Source organism: Calonectris borealis, chromosome 1, assembly GCF_964195595.1.
Source record: "Calonectris borealis chromosome 1, bCalBor7.hap1.2, whole genome shotgun sequence".
Taxonomy (NCBI): domain Eukaryota; kingdom Metazoa; phylum Chordata; class Aves; order Procellariiformes; family Procellariidae; genus Calonectris; species Calonectris borealis.
In genome coordinates, this window is record NC_134312.1 from 220,517,153 (window position 1) to 220,536,781 (window position 19,629).

At 49.5% G+C, this 19,629-nt stretch overlaps 3 protein-coding genes and 1 pseudogene across 3 annotated transcripts in view; 2 read left to right on the plus strand and 2 right to left on the minus strand.

Moving 5' to 3' along the window:
* Nucleotides 1–19,629, minus strand: part of LOC142078030 (hemoglobin subunit epsilon) — a 150,576-nt gene that overhangs the window by 82,960 nt on the left and 47,987 nt on the right. The gene's annotated exons all lie outside the window — the stretch shown is intronic.
* Nucleotides 2,861–3,921, plus strand: LOC142078068 (olfactory receptor 52K1-like; annotated as a pseudogene).
* Nucleotides 6,681–10,014, minus strand: LOC142078032 (olfactory receptor 51E2-like). The gene is made up of 2 exons (XM_075140539.1): nucleotides 9,890–10,014; nucleotides 6,681–7,192 (listed from the first exon to the last, which is right to left on the minus strand). Exon 2 carries the CDS (start codon nucleotides 7,078–7,080, stop codon nucleotides 6,685–6,687), a length of 396 nt encoding a protein of 131 aa, XP_074996640.1. The 5' UTR covers nucleotides 7,081–7,192; nucleotides 9,890–10,014; the 3' UTR covers nucleotides 6,681–6,684.
* Nucleotides 14,207–15,158, plus strand: LOC142078024 (olfactory receptor 51G2-like). The gene is given in 3 exon segments (XM_075140529.1): nucleotides 14,207–14,864; nucleotides 14,867–15,010; nucleotides 15,013–15,158. Coding segments are annotated over 3 exon segments (948 nt in total).

The following is a 19,629-nucleotide window of genomic DNA, read 5'->3' on the forward strand; positions in this document are numbered from 1 at the left end:
ACTCCTTCTGGGGCACAAGACAGCAGCCCGGATTTTTAGGGCTGTATTTTAATGTCACCTTTCACCTGAGGATCCTGAAGCATCCATGAACTTTAGTGAATGCTTTGTAAATGAGTGCTGATCCCTTAGACCCAATTTAGGCATTCCCTGTCCTTGCAGTCTCTGAGGGTGGAGGTCATTGTGAACCACAGGCGGTCAGTATGGTATTTAGGGAGAGGGGTGCTCAGCAAGGAGGGCAGGAAGCCATTCAGATAACCCCCACATCTGGGATCAATGTCAGTTTTTCAGCTGTTTCGGGCTGGCAACTACAAACATGACACAAAGAGCAATGACTTATGGGTGTGCTGGCCCCTTGGGCTACTGGTCCTTCAAAAGAAAGCAGCCAAAACTAGTAGAAATCTGCAGAGGCTGGAGAGGAGGAGAAGCTCAGAAGATCAGTTTAAGGAGCCTTGTGGCTTTTGTTGGCGTTTTGGCTACAGACAAATAGACGGCATGGTTGGAAAGGCTCTTGGAAAGAGGTGACCGATGCCGGGGCAGGGACAGGCCTGAGGGACTATGGGAGACCCAAGCTGGGGCAGATGAGAGCGAATAAGGACCAAGGAGCAGCAGAAGAAAACCACCACGCACTGATCCGGACCTCCTGTACCACCGTCACCCCACGAAAGGGGCTGGGAGCAACATGTGGGACAGCATGGGGACTTGAGACTAGGACAGGGGAGAAGAGATGTTGGAGTGATGAAAAATCAGGGGAAGGGGAGGAACGGTGTTTCCCTAAATGTTTTTTTTAATTTCTTTTTTTTATTCTTTTTTCCCTCAATGCATGAATTAATTATCAAAAGTTTATGTTAATTTGTCGTAAATTAAATTAAGTGAAAATCCCCAGGTAAAGACTGTTTTGCTCCCAATAGAAACTCCTTGCTTCCTTGGTCTGGTTTTTTGTCCCCTCTTCTTCCATGTGCCATTCCTGGCCACGCACCCATGGACACGTTTTGCTTTCAGACGTGTATTTCCATCAGCTGCGCTCTCCCTGCATTCATGTTTCTCAACATACAATTAATTGGTGGCTTCAGCATCCAACTTGTTTTCAGCCTACTTCTAATGTGGCACCCAGGCCTGCCTTGACGTGTGGTTTCAGCAGCTCTTGCAGCATCAGAGGGAATGGAGACATCGGTGTGGTGGGAAGCCATCTCTGAGTCCTGCCCTACCAAAACAGGCTCCTGTCTCAGGGTCCCCACAGCCAAGTGATAGCTTCTCTCCCACTCCGAAGTCTGACCTGGCCATCAAGGGACCAGGGACATCTCACTGTAGAGGTGGGGAGAGGCCAGAACAGCTGGGGAGCACGTGGGGTGGGCACCCACCATCTGTGTTCAAAAGGACCTCTTCAGAAAGCCCTCCCCAGCTGCAATCTCACGCCAGGACTCCCTCAGCATGTGAACCAGATGTGGACCTGCCAGGCAGCCTGGTGCTCCAGGTGCAGTCCCGTTGCGTAATCCAATGGATGGGTTCCCATCCTTTTCAAGCAAAGGTATCGCATCTGTGTGCCTGAAATGCGGTGGCTTTTCTGCTCTGAGGCCTCTCGTCATTATCACAGTGCAAACAGGAACAACCAGACCCGCGTGGAGGCTTGCTCTTGGTAATGCAGAGATGAACCAGCGAAGCACCTTGCCCACTGAACACCGCTTTGCGATTACTGCATCTTTTACCATAGCTGGGGTCTCTGCACCTCGCTCGCAGTGCTGTGACTGAGAGGCAGAAGGGGGAAGCCCACCCAGCCGGGATGAGACCTCTGGTAGAGCTAGAGAAGAAACCCTGGGGAATGCTGGGCACTTGGGGTGTTCGGATGGGCCTCCCAGAGATGGTGGCAGTAATTAATTGCCTGGGTTTTGTAAAAAACAGACAGGGAAAGGCTGCTAGGACTCTGGCCAAGCGAAATAGCTTAGGGAGAAGGTAAATCACTGCCTTGCCTCCCTTCTTCTGCAGCAAGGGTTTGCTCCAACTCTGAGAGGCAAGAGTTAATCCCGATCTTCTGGAGCTGAAGATGAGAAAGGGAGATTGCCCACTGGTTTGTGAACCTCCCAGGAGACAGCTTGGCTGTAAACCCCCCAGCTGCAGGGCAGCTTCTGAAGTCTGCTCAGCGGGCTGGAGAGATGGAGGTCCTTGGAGAAGAGGAGCTGTTCCTTACTCACAGCTTGGTCAGGAATCTGGTGGGTCGTCCCAGGGAGTCTGGTGCACATGAGTTGTGCGAGGGGGGAAGAAAGAGAGGGTCTGAACCAAGCCCTGATGTAGATCCTGAACTGTTGTGGGATGGAAACCCAGCCTGAATTCTGATTATACATGATTTTTTCTTAGTTTAATCTGGGAACTCATAAGAGTGCCTGTGCTGGGTCAAACCAGAAGTCCTCCTCACTTGGGATCCGCTCTCCAGCTGTGCCTGTGCCTCTGTGCACAGCTGGCAGAGCCCTCCCAGGGGTGCTCAGAGGGTCCTGGAGAATCAGAGACATCCTGGGAGGAGGCTGTCAGGACTGTGCCAGCCTCACGGTGCCGGGGGCCCACCTGCTGCCTCCTCCACCTGCTCCAGGGAAGGAGAGATGTCTTGAATCCAAATAAGCACCGAAGAATTTTGTATCTGAACAGTGGTGATCATGCCTTTTACTTGATATCACTTCAGACTCTTTTTGATAAACTCCACAGACTGACCTTGCCATGATTTAGTGACAAGCAGAATAACAAATCAACTTCATATGTTATATGGGAGTTGCAGTGAAAGTGGCACAATCTGGGTATGTTTTGCAAAGTTTAACTATTCTTTCTATTATGTTTTATTGAAAAAAAAAAGACTTTTAGGTGTAGTTTGCAAAGGATGCCTCTCAATGTCAAACTCTCTGTGTCCAACAGCACAACCCCATCCATGTTTTTCTTGACTGGCATCCCTGGGCTGGGGGATATGCACCCCCCGGCTTTCCATCCCATTCAGCACAGTGTTCACCATAGTTCTCCTTGGGAACAGCACCCTCTTGTACGTGATGAAGATGGAGCCATGACTCTGCAAGCCCATGTTTTATTTCCTCTCCATGCTGGCTGTCATTGACTTGGTGCTGTCCCTGATCACCATGCTCAAAATGCTGAGCATTTTCTGGTTCAGTGCCCAGGAGATCACCTCCAGTGTCTGCCTTCTGCAGATGTTTTTTCTTCACACTTTCTCAGTCATGGAGTCGGCGGAGCTGCTGGCCATGCCTTTCAACAAGTATGTTGCCATCTGCAACCCCCTGAGCTACAAGCTCCGACCTGACTGGGGCAGCCGGGCTCGTGTTGCCTCTGCCTTTTCTCCTCCATCGCCTGCCATACTGCTGCTCCCACATCATCTCCCATTGCTACTGCAAACACATGGCAGCGTCGGAGCTGGCCTATGCCAACAACAGGTTCAGTAACATCATCGTGGTCCTCTTCATCGTGGGGTTGGGTTGGTCGTTCATCGGGCTCTCCTAACCTCAGGATCTTGAGGACTGTGTTGAGCCTGGCATTGAAGCAGGACAGACTGAAGGTATTTGGGACCTGCCTCTCCCACATCTCTGTCATCCTGGTCTTTTACATCCCTGTGGTTCTTTCATCAGTAATCCACAGGTTTGTTTGCCATGTTGCCTCACACATGTACGTCTTGATGGCTAATTTCCACCTCCCGTTCCCCCCCATGGTATACGGTGTCAAAACCAAGCAGATCCATGACCGGGTGCTCATTGCATTTTTCTCTCAAGAGAATCTAAATTCTCGCACATCCCATCCACAGGCGTATGTATGGATATCCATACAACTGCACATGGAAATTGCAGCCTGTGATGGGCCACAGAAATTAACCCCGGACACATAACTCTGCAGCAAGTACATGATCCACTTTAAACAACTCCCATCTCTTCTCCTGAATCTTTCCAAGTTTAAGACTTGAGAATTGTGAGAGGATTGTACATATGTGCTGAAAATGATAACATTTCAGCTCATCACTGCCTGCAGCAAGCAGCAAAGCCTGCTTGGCAGACTGAGGAGGGTGCTTAATCCAGAGGTCAGCCTATGCAGAACTGGAAAATTTTCAGAGTATTCAGCTTTGGCATCACTGTGCTGATAGTGAGCTGGAGGTAAATAACAGCCTTGTTTGAGTTCCACAGGCTGCATTTCTTCTCTTTTTGTGTGCTAAGGAAATGAGCTGATGGCCTGCAGGTCCTTTCCAAAGAGCTGCTGGTGCTGCTGGACCATTTAACCAAAGTGAGTGGGGGAAAGAGGGGCCAAAGTGTTGGCAGGCAGCTGGGAGGGGAGTGAGGTTCGAAGTGCTGACCCTCACTGCCAGCGGGGGGGGGTGTCCTCGGGCACATGGCACTGGCACAGGCACAAACCAGCCTGGAGCCCCACGCCTGCTCCCAGCCTCTTGGCTAGACGTGCAATGGCCGATGAGGCATCTGCCTGGAGGAGGGTTGCTCCCATTTTCCAGCGTGAGCTCTGAAGACAGTCTCAGTAAGGGTAAGGTTAAACCTGCTGCATGCACCTTATCCCCCTTCAATAGCAAAGGTTGTCCCCTTCCTCCACCCCTGTATGCACTGGGGGCTCGGGGGACCAGCCCCCAGGATCATGGGGAAGAGCACAAACACCTGTGAGCACTGTGGTTTTTAGCTGTCTTTGCAGTTGTGATCGTCCTCATATGACTTAGACGTGATTTCTGTTGCCTGATTTATTTATTGATGTGCTAGGCTGCTGTGATCTGATTCATAGATCAGCACTGCAAATACAGCACAAAAAAAAAGAAAGAAATCCATAATATTTCTGCTGAATTAATGTATCTACTTCCTTTATTTTCTCCAAGTCTTAGAATAAGAAATATGTTTTGCTGTGTAGCTGGCATATTTATAAATCTGGACTATTACAAAAGGAGATTGCTGTTCACAGTGTTGAATTTACGTGGCACAAGAACAAAGTCTGGACTATTTTACTCGTATATCTGTAGCTGTTGCATCCCTGACCCGGCTTTTGCAATCACAGCCCAGCAGGTAAAAAATCCCCACATCCCGCAAGCTCATGTTGTGTGTGGTGGCTCATCGCCTGCACTGCCATGAGGGTCACAGGATCTTGTGGGGTCTCTGTTTGCTTCCCCCAGGCTGTCCTCAGCAGTTCTTCTTCTACTGATCAGAGATCTAGGGAAGGATGTGAATTGGGATGTTATGAAGCTTTTTATGGAACCACTATACCCGAAGTAGTAGAGATGAGGGATTATGGGAGAACTTTGCAAAGCTGAATGATGAAGAGAGAAACTGGACAGTAAAATTCAGGGTAGATTCATTAAAACTGAGGTGCTCTGGCAAAACACAGCCCTATTTTTGCACAGACAATGTGCTATGAGCTGTCCATCCCCACTCAGAAATAGGCATCTTGGAATTATGACTAACGACTCCTTGAAAACATCAGTGGTACCCAGTCACTTCTTCAGTCCAGACTCCTCCTTGTTGTAAGGAGGTGATAACCTCCTTGTTTTCTCCGCAGGTTCCACTCAGTCCCCTTGAGGCGATGGCGCAGGTCAGGGTCAGTACACAGCGGTTTCTCTCTGCCACTCCTTCCTTCTCACTCATTCCCGATGCTCCAGCATGGGCTGATCCACAGGCTGCATTCCTGTTGGGGGTGTACCTGCTCCACTGTGGGTCCTTCATGGGCCACAGTCCCTTTGGTGTCTATCTGCTCTGGCATGGGCTTATTCATGGGCTGCAGTCCCTTCAGGGGTGTACCCGCTCTGGTGTGGGTGCTCCACGGCCCACATCCCTTCGGTGGGAGTGCTTCTACCACCATGGAGCACCTCCTACTGCTCTGACCTTGGTGTTCCCCTTGCTGTTTCTCACTCTTTTGTTCACTCCTCCTCGCTCAGTCGGACATTTTCTGCCCTTTCTTAAATATGTTTTCACAGAGGCACCACAAACTCCCCTGGCTGGCTCAGCTTTGGTGCATGATGGGTCTGTTACTGATCCAGCTGGAACCATCTGTGTCCGGCACAGGGCAGCCTGGGACTTCCCTCCTGGCCACCCTTGCAGCCCCCTGCACTACCCAAACCTTACCACCTACTCCTGATACACCTGCCCACAAGTATCTTGAGCTGTTGTTTACAAATACTGTTTTGCTTTGTGCTGTATGGATAATGAGTTAATTTGTTCCTAATTCAGGAAATGAAGCTCTTAATCAGATTTGTGCTAGAAATTTCTGCTTCCACAAAGTGGTATTTATCCGTTCCTTCCAAAAATAATTTTCTAAATTATAGGCAGTGAATAAATGCAGGGAAAAGAAGACACAGTGAAAAAGTTAATATTAGATGAAAGTGGTTTACACTGTCTGTCTGCCCCAGTGCCTTTCTGGGACGCACTCAGATGCACTGCAAGGAAAGGAACAAGTCCCAGCTAAATGTTAACTCCTGAAGGGCTCTGACTGCATCCATAAAGCCAGCAACTTGCCAAGCCTGTGTAGGCTTTTACTATAGTACTAGTGCTTGCTGCACAAAGTATATTTGCTCTACAATTTGCAGTCATAAATTATTGTTATTTGTGTTGTGATAGTGACTGAGAGCCTGCCAAGGGCCGAGGCAACATGCTGCATAGTCAAAGAAGAGGAGCGCATTCCCATTCCCCAAAGCTAAGTCAAGAAAAGTCAAGAGCTGGGTGCAGTTCAATGGGCAGTTCTGTCACCGGAAATTTTAATTGAAATCAGGATCCTCTGTGTCTGCTTGGTCCTCACCCCGTAGATGATGGGGTTGAGCACAGCGGGCACCAGGATGTAGATGTTCCCCATGGTGATATGGACCAGTGGAGCCAGATCCTTCCCAAACCTGTGCACCACGGACAGCCCAATCAGGGGCACGTAGAAGGCCAGGACTACGCAGATATGGGCAACGCAGGTGCTGAACGCCTTGAGCCTCTCCTTCCACGACGCCAGCCGCAAGACTGCCTTGAGGATCAGGACGTAGGAGAGGCAGATGAGGATGGCGTCCAGCCCCATGACCAGCAGGATGGCGGTGAGGCCGTACACCACGCTGGGGGTGGTGTTGGCGCAGGCCAGGTTCATCACGTCCTGGTGCAGGCAGAAGGAGTGTGACAGCACCCGGCGGCTGCGGAAGGGAAGGGGCAGAGCAGGACTTGGTTCTGTCTCTCTGGAGCCAGGTGGTGTTCTGGCAGTCCTAGAATATCAAGTGTGTTTATTTTTTTACACTGAAATTATGTTACTAGCATGAGAGCTGCACTGTAGTACCACCAGAGCAGTGCTTTTACAGTGTGAAACGGGCGTACGTGTTATCCAGAGTCACTGAGGCTGTCAGGGACCTCTGGAGATCATCCTGGCCAACGCCTCTGCTCAGGCAGTGTCACCCAGAGCAGGTTGCCCAGTACCGTGTACACCTGGGTTTTATGTATCTCCAAGGATGGAGATCTACAGCCTCTCTGGGCAACCTGTGTCAGTGTTTGATTAACCTTATAATAAAAAAAAAAAAATAATTTTATGTTTAATTGGTATTTCCTGTTTCTTCTATTTGTGCCCATCACCCCTTGTCCTTTCACTGGATACCACTGAGAAGAATGTGGCTTTGTCTTTGTTACTCCATCCCATCAGGTATTTATACACATTAAGAAGGCGCACTCATGCACAAATCTCTTTGCCAAGGAAAATGTCCCTTCAACAGAGACAATGCCTCCCTTAAGGTGTTTGGACTCAAAAAAGACAATAGTTTGCATTGGTAACTATTCATACAGTATTGATACAACCTATAGGACCACCAGCAGGTTAGCATTACTCTGTGGGTTATTTATTGTCTATCTTAGAAGCAACTGGGTTGGTCACCAGGACTACTTCATGTACTAGTCATGCCCTTTGCTGTCCTCTCCCTAAATGCTGTTTGGGGCACAGAGTTGGGTCCCCACTGCTGTGCCCTGGAGGAACATCACTGATGTGGAGCCCAGACCCACTGCAGCGGTGTGGGGCAGTGGATGCATGCCTGGTTTTGAGGACTCATAGAGTTAAAAGGCAGATGGAAGTGTGGGTGGGGTGAGGGGGGTAACCACGTGCCACACTGTTCACCGTGTGTTGCTGCACCCTGCAAGTTACAGGTGCAACGTCTTGACCATGGTGAAGGCTGCGAAGGAGCAGGCTCATGCTCTTGCCTGATCCCATTTCATAGCAAAAGAGGGATTATAGCAGTGCTTGAGAATAAAGCATAAGAGTTCTTAAAAAAATTAATTTCTGAATGTCTACTGAATAGAAATACAGATGCAACACACCATTGGGGAAAACTGAGAAGGTTTCAGTTTTAACACTTTATTTAAACTACATGTATTTAAATCCACTCAGCTCACTGCTGCAAGATAGTGCAGATGATGTGCCTTGCTTAGGAACCAGAACATGCACATCTGTGGGTGAAAAGTAAGAGCCTCTGTCTCTTTGTGCTTCAAACTGTGCAGCTGTGAGGGGAAAGGAGAGATCTGAGGGTTAAAGGCACTGACTGTGGCTTAGGCAGACTGGAGCTGCAGAACTGGTTTAGTTGCAAAAGGGCTGGAGACACTGACATTGCTGGCGGTCGTGCAAAGCAGAGCCTGCTCAGTGTTGAGACAATGGGGACGGTGATGTGGGTTTCAGAAGAAATTACAGCCTGGTCATTTTTGAAACTAACTGTCCTTAATGAGACACCACCTAGGTACTAACGGTGACCTGCTCCCTGTAACCCACCTGAGCAATTCCTTCTGCTTTTCTGTCCTGTGCCATTGCCCTGCAATGATGAGGGGGTGATTCATCTAGACTTCCCTCAATAGTCCTGCTTTGGACCGTAGATCAAACATCACAAACCGCCTGAAGATGTAATTGCTCCTTCATCCTTTTTACACAGTGAACCAGCTCCCAACTTCTCTTATCAGTGAGGATCCCCCCTAGGAATCCCTCACTCCTCCACACCTCTCAGCCCCAAGCACTTCTCTGCCATTAGACCCTGCCCTGCCCCATGCAGAGCATCCTTCACATTCACCTTCCCCTGGTGTCCCAACCAGGCCGGGTCTGTGGCCCAGGCTGAGGACAGACCTCCAGAGAAGTGCTCTATACTTTACCCATGCACATCACAGTGGGCCACAATGAATGATTTAAAGAATAAAAAACTACTTCCCATTTTTTTGGTTTTGCCTCTTTGCAGTCTTTTAAGCATCCCGCCCAGGACGTGGAGGCACTTTTCCTCCTGAGACAAGGACACAAACACCAGTCCCACCATGGTCATCCCTCAAGTGGTTAAAATTGACTTGTACCGCAGGAGGCTGTGGTTTGCCACAAAGCTACCGAGGACCATCAGCAGCAACATAGACATCTCCATGAGCAACAGTGAGCGGATGGAGGAGATTCGAGGGAAACAAGCAGTGCAACTGATTTACCTGTACCTAAACCAGAATATGCCCAGCACAATACATCCTGAAGACAGACAGTTAGAATGATGGACAACATGGCCAAGAAATAGTACAGGGGCTTCAGTCCTGTCTCACCTCATAAAAGATGAGGAGGCATTGCCATGACTCACAGTGAAACAGATAGAGCAGAGGTGAGAAGTTTCCAACCCTGGGAAACCTCTTGGGGAAAATTGCAGCCCTGAAGCTGAATGCAGATTTGCTTGAGCTCCTAAGCCTTGAAGTGAAGAATTATATTTATCAACTATGCTATTATAACGGGCAACAAGAATTTAGAAGCAAGGATGAAGCACAGAGAAGCATCAGTAGATCCTCCTTTGGACTCCTGGCTCAGGCTCAGCCCTACCTCACTGAAACCAGTGGAAATATTTGCACTGACTCTAGCAGGAAAGGAACAGGGCCTCTCTATTTCAAATTCCCAGTGCAATCCTTGAGCAACTTACACTATTACCACTTCCAATAGTATTCACAGACTCATGCCCCATTGTGCTGGGCGCTGAGCAGTTTCCACAGCTGAAAACGTCGGCACTCCTGAAGGTCTCCTGATAGGGTCTATCACAGACACAGACACGTGGTGTTTGGGGAGGAAGGAGGCGGTGGTAAGTGTTTTGTCCCATTGCAAGCAAACATGTTATCTTATCTTACACAGAACAGAAGTCTCAGGAAAGGATACGGACTGTAAATTTAATTTCCAGGGGATTTTGAAGGTAAGGGTAAAAAATTGCCTTGCCAAGTCCAAAGTGAATGTGTTTCTGCTTAGTCTAAATTCTGTAGTTTTTGTGTTCATAGCATAGTTCGTCAATTTGGACATCTCCCATCCCTGTGCTCTCAGCTAGGGCACAAGGTATGTTATGGCAACAACGGGAAAATGTCAAGCTGGTAAATATATTCACAAATTGCCATCTGGGAACAGTTTCTTTCCTCCCACAGTCCTGACAAAGACCCCACCTGACAAGCAAAGCAGTCAGAGCCTTTCTCAGGGTATTTCGCATCATCTGAGCTGCAGAAAGCGTTGGAGAGACTGCTCTAACCCCCAGAAAACGCTGAGAACTGCTGCTTGGCTTCCGCTTTGCTCGCTGTGAGCTGAGCTACATCATGTCTGAAAGGTAACACAGCCCCTGAGGAATGACCCTGCTCGTCTGACACCCACCGCTTGTTAAGCTGCAGCAGCTCCATGTTTGAGCTCAGGCTCCTGGTGCTTGGAGACAATTTGGGGTAAGTCTGGGACAAATCCTGACAATGACAAAAAGCACAGTGCTGCAGATGGTAGAGGGAATCTCAGATAAAACCAGATTGCGGGAGCACAGAGAGGTCATGCGTCCACGATGGAGGAGATCTTGGACACCAAAACCCAACAGCTTCCCAAGGCATCCACTGACCTGCACTTCTCACCGCAGAACTGCCCGGCCAGGCTCAGTGCTGCCGACACGGGACAAGCCACAGGCTGCCCTGTTTTATAGGACGTCCTTATCTGTCCCCCGGGCACAGCACCATGCTGGAGGAACTCAGCTGCTCCAGGTGATTTTGTCCGTGCACGCAGCTCTGCACCGTGAAATGATTCTTGATCTTCTCCCTACCACACCAAAATATTCACCTCCTGGACAGGCTCCTTGAGTCCCAGGAGAGAAAAGAGGCTGAGCTGCCCAGCTCGAAGGGTCGTGATCAGTGGCACAAGGCCCAGCTGGAGGCCAGTCACTGGTGTGACTAGTGAGTCAATACTGGGGCTAGTACTGTTTAACCACTTCATTAATGACCCAGATGATGGGGCAGAGTGCACCCTCAGCAAGCCTGCAGATGACACAAAGCCAGCGGGGGGTGGCTGATCGTGCCCCTTAATTCTCCTCCAGTGTCCTGGTATTTTCATTTCAGGAGGGGGCTGGTCTGCTTTAGGCAGCCCTCAGCCATCCCTCTTCCAAGACTCTCCCAATCTCTTTCGAACTCATGTAAATAGTTTGGATCCACAGCAGCCTTCAGCAAGGAGTTCCTCTGATCCTCTCATCCGCAGCCCGGGCAGGTACGAGATCAGACCACTCCATGCTCTTCTCCTCTCCCTCCTCGCCACCAGCCTGAGGGTGTCACAGCCTTCTAAAAGGACATGACCGAAGGCTAAGGAAACATACACAGCCCCGGTCCGTACCCCAGCAGTGGTGGGGAACAGGCAGCTGGAGGCTCCCCACAGCCGCGGACGAAGGGAGCACCCCACCACCCTCCATTTCTGTACCCACCACCCACCATCTCTATGTGAAACTCATCACAGAATCAAAAAAATTCTCAAAATAAAGTTTCTCATTATGAATCCATTGGCTGGTTCTTTTGGTTTGTGCTCTTTTTTGGGAACCTTTTGGGGATTTTTCTTACTGTCCTTGTTTCCTTTATTTATTCCTGTATTTAACCTATCTATCTTATCTAAATGCGATACACACACATACACAAATATACATATATAATGTGTACCTATGTATAAATCGGGGAGCTGCGCAGAGGCACCCGGAGGGGTGGAAGGCACTGGGGCTGGGTCTCTTTGCTTTCCAGAATGCAAAAGTTTCACAGAGCAGGGCAAAACTGGGGAATTTTCTGAACACACATTTTTTGCCAATTTTCTCTTTTTACAGCCAGTGCCCCACAGCTGCCTTCACTCCCATTTTTGCACTCTGCCATTTTTTCAGAGAAGACAGGAAAACCTACTTGTACGCAGTCCTGTGGTGCTCACAGCCCCTGAAGAGCGCAGAAATCGGCTGTGACTCCCTGGGTGAGACCAGGTTTGCTCCAGCTGGGTTAAATGCGGCTTTCCAGCCCTCTGCCCAGTGCCCGCCTGCAGCAGTGTGAGCAGCCAGGGCTGCTCCTGGTCCCCAGCCCGCGTCCTCTGCTGGCACCCGGGGTGAGTTCGGGGTGGGCTGCCTGAAGATGACAGAACAGAGATGGTCTTCCTCTGCAAGGACAGGTGGTTTGAGGGCTTGCGTTAAAACATGAATTTACAAAAGTCTCTGGCAGAAACAAGAAACCAGCATATTAGAAAAGTGCTAGGAGCAAATTGCTTTACTAAATATTACTTCTGATCTCATATATACAGATGGGCTTTGTATGAAACGCCACCCTAAAAATCGACCTTGGTCAATAATTAAAAATTTCCCTCATTCTCTCAAGTGCTACACGAATAGGACATGTAAGTTTATTTCTACAATGCCTTTGCTCCCCAAAGGAGCCAAGGGGGTCTTCAGCTCCTCGGATTTAGGTTCTTTACACCCTCAGTTACCTCTTTTGCTGTCCCAGTTTCAGAGAGCTTTTTTCCTTCATTCCAGGGGCAGTGAGCTTTAACTTTTGTTCCCTAATTGGGGAAGTGGGTGTTTGACAGCTTCTGAGGAACTGCACCATGGGCTGCTGGAGGAGAGCAGCACCGTGGTGAGCTGAGCTATTTGCACGACCGCTCTCCCACTGCTGTCTTTCAGGCCTGACCCTTTGGCCAGGTGAAAACTCGATTTATTTATTTTTTTCCTGATAGCAGATGAGGTCTCAGAGAGTGTGTGTGTGTGTGCAGACAAACTCTGGGACAAATCTCCATCAGTTTGTGTTCCTCAGTTATGCAAAACGTATTCGTTTCCAGCTGAACAGAGACATGCACATTTTCCCTGATCAGCCATTGGCAAGAGGTGAGGATGTGCTGCTGTGACCACCAGCTGTTCAGCTGGCACGTTTAAGATGCACTAAATTTAACTGCATTTGCAGAGAGACCTGTTTGGAATATTTCTCTGGAGATCCCCCCCCTTGCCCCAGCCTCCCGCCTCTGAGCATCGCAGCTGATTGCCTGTGCTCCTGGGGCAGCGAAGCTGCCCAGGAAAGCAGGCGGCTTCCAGGGTGCTTAAATGGAGAACTGGTGTTTGCTGTTGGGTTTTCTAATGGCCTCAGGCAGACAAAACACCACTTCAGGTTCTCCGACTTATTTGAGCCTCTGAATTTCTTCCTTTCCATTTAACCTTTTTGGCAGCTGTAAAACACAAATCCATTTTCCTTCCATCAGGGTTAGTTTGGTTAATTGACCTGCAGGTTTAGCTGATAAAGCTCCCTAAAACATTATACATTTTGCCATACTTAAACAAAAAGGGAAGAAATCAATACAGAGTCACATATAATGGGGCTACTTCTCATCTCAGAGTGAGATATTATCTCTTGTGGTCTGACTGCATTCGGTTCAGCACAAACATTGACCTTTCTCTGCCTTTGCCTCTCACCCCCTCCGTCCCCCCTTCCCTCTCCTGTCCGGGTGCTTCAGCCTTGCAGGGACCAGCACGGCCAGGGCTGCTCCTGCTACTGCTGCAGGGAGCAGCCAGCCCGTGCCCAGGGCTCCACGTCTCCATCCCACCTCTCCTTCCCCAGGCAGGAGCACCATGGCCCCGGGCTCTTGTCCTGCCTGTGCTGCTGAGAAGCTTTCAGGCACCTCCCAAAGGTCCAAGCACCAAATCTCCTGAACCCTGGGTATTTAAATGTTGGGGACTACGACCAGAGGAGACTAAATGGTGCACTGCTCTTTCCTTGTCATCTGCTGCTGAGCACAGCCCAGACAGTGACCCTGGGGCTGGTCCATTGTGGCTTTTCCTTGGTTGATGTGATGGATATGCGCGAGGGCAGCTGCACAGGGGTTTCTTGGTCTCAGGAGCCTGTCCTCCCAACACCCTTGTAGCTGGGGTGCAAGGGGGGTGGTCTCGTAGCACGGCTTTTATTCAAGACGCTATTATTTCCAGACCCCTGGACGATCAGTGTGTGAGATGTTGTCTTCCAATAGGACTGGGTCCAGTCCCCTGACCTTCATCCTCACCGGCATCCCCGGTCTGCTGATGAGCAGCTACTGGATGGCATTGCCTCTCTGCTGCCTGTACCTCCTCATGCTCCTGGGGAACTGCACCTTACCCTGGATGATAAAGACAGACCACAGCCTCCATACATCGATATACTATTTCCTCTCCATGCTGGCCACGGCAGACCTGGGCTTGTCTCTCTCCACCCTACCCACCATGCTGGCCATTTTCTGGATTGAGTCCACCTCCCTCCGTTTTCAGGCGTGCATTGTCCAGATGTACTTCATCCACTCCTTCTCTGCCATCGAGTCTGGGGTCCTGGTGGCCATGGCCTTCGATCGCTTTGTTGCTATTTGCTACCCTTTGTGTTATGCCTCTGAGCTGACGAGCTCCCTGATAATGAAGGCAGGGCGGGCGATCTTCATGCGGGGCATCTGTGTGGTGCTACCCGTTGCCATCCTTATTAGGAAGATGCCTTTCTGCAGGTCCCATGTCCTGTCTCACTCCTCCTGTCTGCACCAGGACATGCTGAGGCTCGTTTGTGGGGATGTCAGGGTCAGCAGCTTGTACGGGCTGACCGCGGTGATACTCACCAAGGGCCTGGACTCCCTGACCATCCTCCTGTCTTACATATGATCATCAGAGCCATCTTGAACACCGTCTCCGAGGAAGCACGAGCCAAAGCCTTTAGCACGTGCGTCTCCCATCTCTGTGCCGTCCTGATCTTCTACATCCCGCTCATTGGCTTGTCCGTCATCCACAGGTTTGGGAAGCACCCCCCATCACTCAGACGCTCCTGGCTGATGCCTATCTCCTGGTGCCGCCTGTCCTGAACCTGCTCGTGTACAGCTGGAAAACCAAGCAGGTCCACAGGCGGATCCTCATCCTGCTCTGTCGGAGAGGGACCTAGCAGCAGGTCTAGTCCCAGAGCAGCAATGCCCTGAAGCCAGTCTCCTCCTTCCTTTCCTCTCCAGACTGGTTGCTCACGGGCAGTATCCTCTCCCAGAGAAAGTCACTCATGCCAGAAGAAACCTGTCACCTCTTCTGCAATACAGCTCTTTTCCTCTCCATGGAGGGATGGATTTTGGCAAATCACGTTAGTCCACCTCGCATTTTGGAATGCCCCATTTCTCAGAAAGCCTGCAAGAGGGCAGAGCTGGTGTGGCTGTGTGATGAAGCTGTCCTCCCTGCAGGTGGGGAGAGAGAAGACTGCTGAGAGCAGGCTTTCATCAAGGGATTCACTCTGAAGGAATACAAACAACGTTGCCAGACTTGTGCTTTTAATTGCAATATCTCTATATCGGTCCATTATATGCAACTGTCAGTTCCCAGGGTTATGTGATCATATGAGACTCCTCAGCTTTCATCATATAAATAATGTGATTCTTTACAGTTATGGAGGATAGACAGGTACTAATGGCCTCGGGACTGTAACCTAAGGACACAAAATGAGAAAACTGAGTCCAATCTCATTGCAGGTCTGCAAGGAGAGTATATTGTTTTTACTGTCTCATGGTATCGTCTGCTCTGCCTATAACTCTTTTGGGAACATCACGAAAATCTCTCTCCACCTCCCAGGTTATGATCCAAATGAAGGCAGGCTGGTCTGGCACAGAGGTATAGGGTGCAATGGGCATGCAATGCAATCCAAATGCATCCTGCGACACGTGGTGCTATTTGTATATTGCCACGTTTCCTTAGGGATGCACGTGATGTATAAGTGACATGCTTCGTACCCGGGCTGGCTGAGCTGCCCCTTTCAGAGCATCAGGCTGTCATTACGGAGCCTCCACCCTGTCCCAAGGCAATCTACCTCCTGATTAACCACCCTTGTCGTTGTGTAAAATAATCCTCCCTGCAAGCCAGATCCCCGTGACTTTGTCATGTCTGCAGGGTCATACCAAACCATTTCCTCCTTTCTGCCCCCAAATCAGTGCCTTCAGTCTTCCTCGTGGGCTGCTCTCCTCCTCTGGGCTATCTCAGCCCAGCCTTTGCCTCATCCCAGCAGCTGAGTGGTCAAGAAGGAGGGAGCAGGGTGAAAAGGAGGAGAAAGAGAAACCATGACCTTGCAGATGAGGGGACAGCAGCCCCCATCTCATGGGAGAGAGCGTGCTGCAGTGACGCTGCGAGCAGCACTCGTGCTGGGGAGGGATGAAGGCAGAGGAAACCACCGATTAGTGCAGACACTTGGCAGGGTCCGTGTCCAGCCGTGCAAACAAGAGCCACAAGGTCAGGATCAGGACTGGAGCTTGGGATGCCCTGGCCATCTGTTAGCAGGTCCCAGCAAACTGGGAGATGCTGCACACTGCAGGGGTGTGCTGGAGAGGTTTGTAGTGGGGAAAAGAAATGGTGTTTCTCTTTAGTTTTTTATTTGTTTCCCACCCACCCCCTACAACTCCAAAAGCTGCTTTGGTAAATGTACTGAGCACTTCTCCCAGATGTCCTAGGTGCTGCGGTGGAGGATCTAAATGGCAAGGATCAGTGCCCTGGAAGGGAGTTAGGTGCTTTTTTTGGCAAGCATGAGAGAATTATGAGAAAATTGTACCTGGGTTTTTGTTTTTCATCAGGGGAAGGAAATGTTCCGTCCCTTCCATGGTACTGTCACTGGGAGGTGCCAAGCAGTAAAACCAGCAAGAACTCATGGGTGCTGCTGTGCATGCTGCCAAGCATCATGTCAGTCAGATGCTGGGAAGGGACTGGTGTCTGCAGGAGGAAAGACTGTGCTCCATGCAAAGATAAAGGTGGATGCAAGGCAAATGTGGGCGTTTAACGTGCAGACTCTGGGCCTCATGGCTGGGAAGCTGCCAGAAGTCACTCCTGTATTTTTCCAAGGGTCTGTAAAGTAGAAGTCTGAAGACAGGGTATTTGTGCATGTCCATTTGTGCCTGCTGAAATTTCAAGCTGCTCCTATCTGCCAACAAGAGGTCAGAAACCGGGGACCTAACCATGTAGACCTGAGCGCTCAGCAGTGTTACACTATGCAATAACCACAGGCATGTTGTTGTGTGAGCACATGAAGGAGCAGTTTATCTTGTGCTTGGATGTTTTGCTAAATCCAGTGAGTCAGACTGGGCAAGCCGCGGGGAAGAGCAAATGTTGCTGTAATCAGCTTGAGGACAGTAGGGAGCAGCTCCCTGAGGTACCGAGCAGTTCCCTCGGAGGTTGATGCAGCTGATGCATGTCAGCTGCTGACAAATCCGGCGGCTGCTTTGAACAAATTGCCTCACAGGCGAAATCCACAACTGGGTTAAACTACAAGGACTTCACCCATTTCAGCCAAGCAGTGCTGATTGACACCGCAGCTCTGAGTCACCCAGCCGCAAACAGCCCGTGCATCTCCTTCCAGGGACAGACGTGGTATGAAATTTGTCCATCTGGCACTAATGGGGCCTCCTGGAGGTGGTCTTTCACTCAAGAACAGAGCGCAGCAAATGCATTGCAGTCCTGAAAGGTCTGTGTGATGCTGAGTAATGAAATTCGTAGTAATTTTAGTTTGTATTTATCCTAAAAACATCTCACCCACTTTACGGAGTAACGTGGCCAGGTACCTCGCTGCCTCTTGATTTAGGTTTGCAACATGAAATGTGCTACCTTGAGGCTTGCATGCATTCGCCATACCTGCAGCTCCACCTAAACCCAGCTATTCTCCAGCTGTCTCTGAGTCACAGAGATTTGCCAGCTTCATTTAATAATTGACAGGACCACACGTCTTCCTAACGCTTGCTGTTTGCTTTTCTGTGTTTGACTTTCCATCAATGGCGCCAAAAGCAATAACATACATACCGATTTTTCTACAAGTGCTTTCCACCTGTCGATCCCTTTCTCTTATCTGCATTTGCTCAGCCCTGTACCTACATACCCCATTTGCCGTCACAAAATTCCCTTTTGCCAGCAAACAGTGTACGTTGTCAACTTCTACATCACACCAGCACCTTCACAGCCTGGTAAGTACAGTAGCTCTGACGGTGCTACACAGGGATGTGGAAATAAACGATGTCCAGACACTGCCTCGCTTGCTTCTTATTCTGGTCAACATCTGTGTTTGGTACCAATCTCATATTTTAGTTGAGTGTGCAACTTTCCTACTGAAATAGCTAACCATGCACAGCCCTTGCAACGGATTCAGCTGGTTTTCTATTACCAGGTTTCACAGGGGTTTTCTTCCAAGAAAGGGAGAAGGCTCTCTGCAGCAGCACAGCTTTCTTACTAGCAAAACCTCATCTGCTCTGCAGGACAAAAAACGGGCTCTAACTATGAAGTTAAAGGAGTCTATAGACAAGCTCTGAAACTGGGTCAGATCTGGAATACTCTGCTGCATGCCACTGAGATATTTGGGGAAATTTTCTTTTTATTATTTTTAGTAGCAACCACCCAATTCCTCTGCTTGTGCATCTTGGGATTTCACTGTTATCAGGTCCTGTTAACTTCTAGGGAACTTTGTAGTAAGTCAACATGAATGGGGTGATCCTGAGAAGGGTTACATGTTCATTGGGAAAGTTTGTTTTCCCTCTGGAATTGGATGTGGGCTAATGTTCTGACCTAGTTTAAGACCACAAAATCCTCTGTTTACACCTCCATATCCATATGTTTGCACATCGCCGGACAGAGCAGCTTTTAGCCCCATGTAAACAAATTTCATACATTAATCTCAACCTTGAGAATGAAGTAGATCATGGTTGAGGCCAAAATGAATTGGACATTTTAAGTACACAAACTGGGACACTGGACAAAAAAAGGGCTTTTCAAAGTGCTGAGTAATAACTCCAAAAATCCAGCTTCTGAGTTTCCCTAGGTTCAGCTCTGCATTCAGTGTCTCAAATTTGGGACTACATGTGGGCCCGGGGTCCAAGCTCCCATGACAGTCAGAGGTGGTGACTGTCAATGCAGTCCGTGGAGCACCTCTCTAAGATGAGCTGAGATGTTCTGTAGGTTCAGACAGAACACCCTCGAAACTACATCCTAGGTAATGAACCCTTCATCTTAAATTTCACCTGGTAGGTGTGACCCATTGGAGGTGTTTATAGCTCTGTAGGTCATGCATGAATAAACCCTCAGCTTTTGACCCACAAGTGTCCTTCAAGAAGCTCAGGTTTGTCAGTCAGGTGGTTGGCTATGCTGGGTGGGTTTGGGATTTTGCAGGATAATCCTAGTCTCCAACTGTGGGAGAAATGAGGCATTGTGGCTGCTGAGGCTGACCTCGCTGGATAATGCAGGGACCCAGCCAGCCCATGCCTGGGACCTGCTGCCCACTGTCACCACAGGATGGCTCCCCCATGTCCTCCTCCTCCTCTTGGCACCTTGGTTAAGCATGGTGAGTCTTGTGGCTCTTGACCCTACTGTTGTGTCTCTTCTTGCAGGGAGGGGGAGTTTATCCAGTCTCATTTAGAAACCCG

Bases quoted from the DNA above. Each gene is read 5' to 3' on its own strand.
- LOC142078032 (XM_075140539.1), bottom strand. From the start codon at position 7,080: ATGAACCTGGCCTGCGCCAACACCACCCCCAGCGTGGTGTACGGCCTC.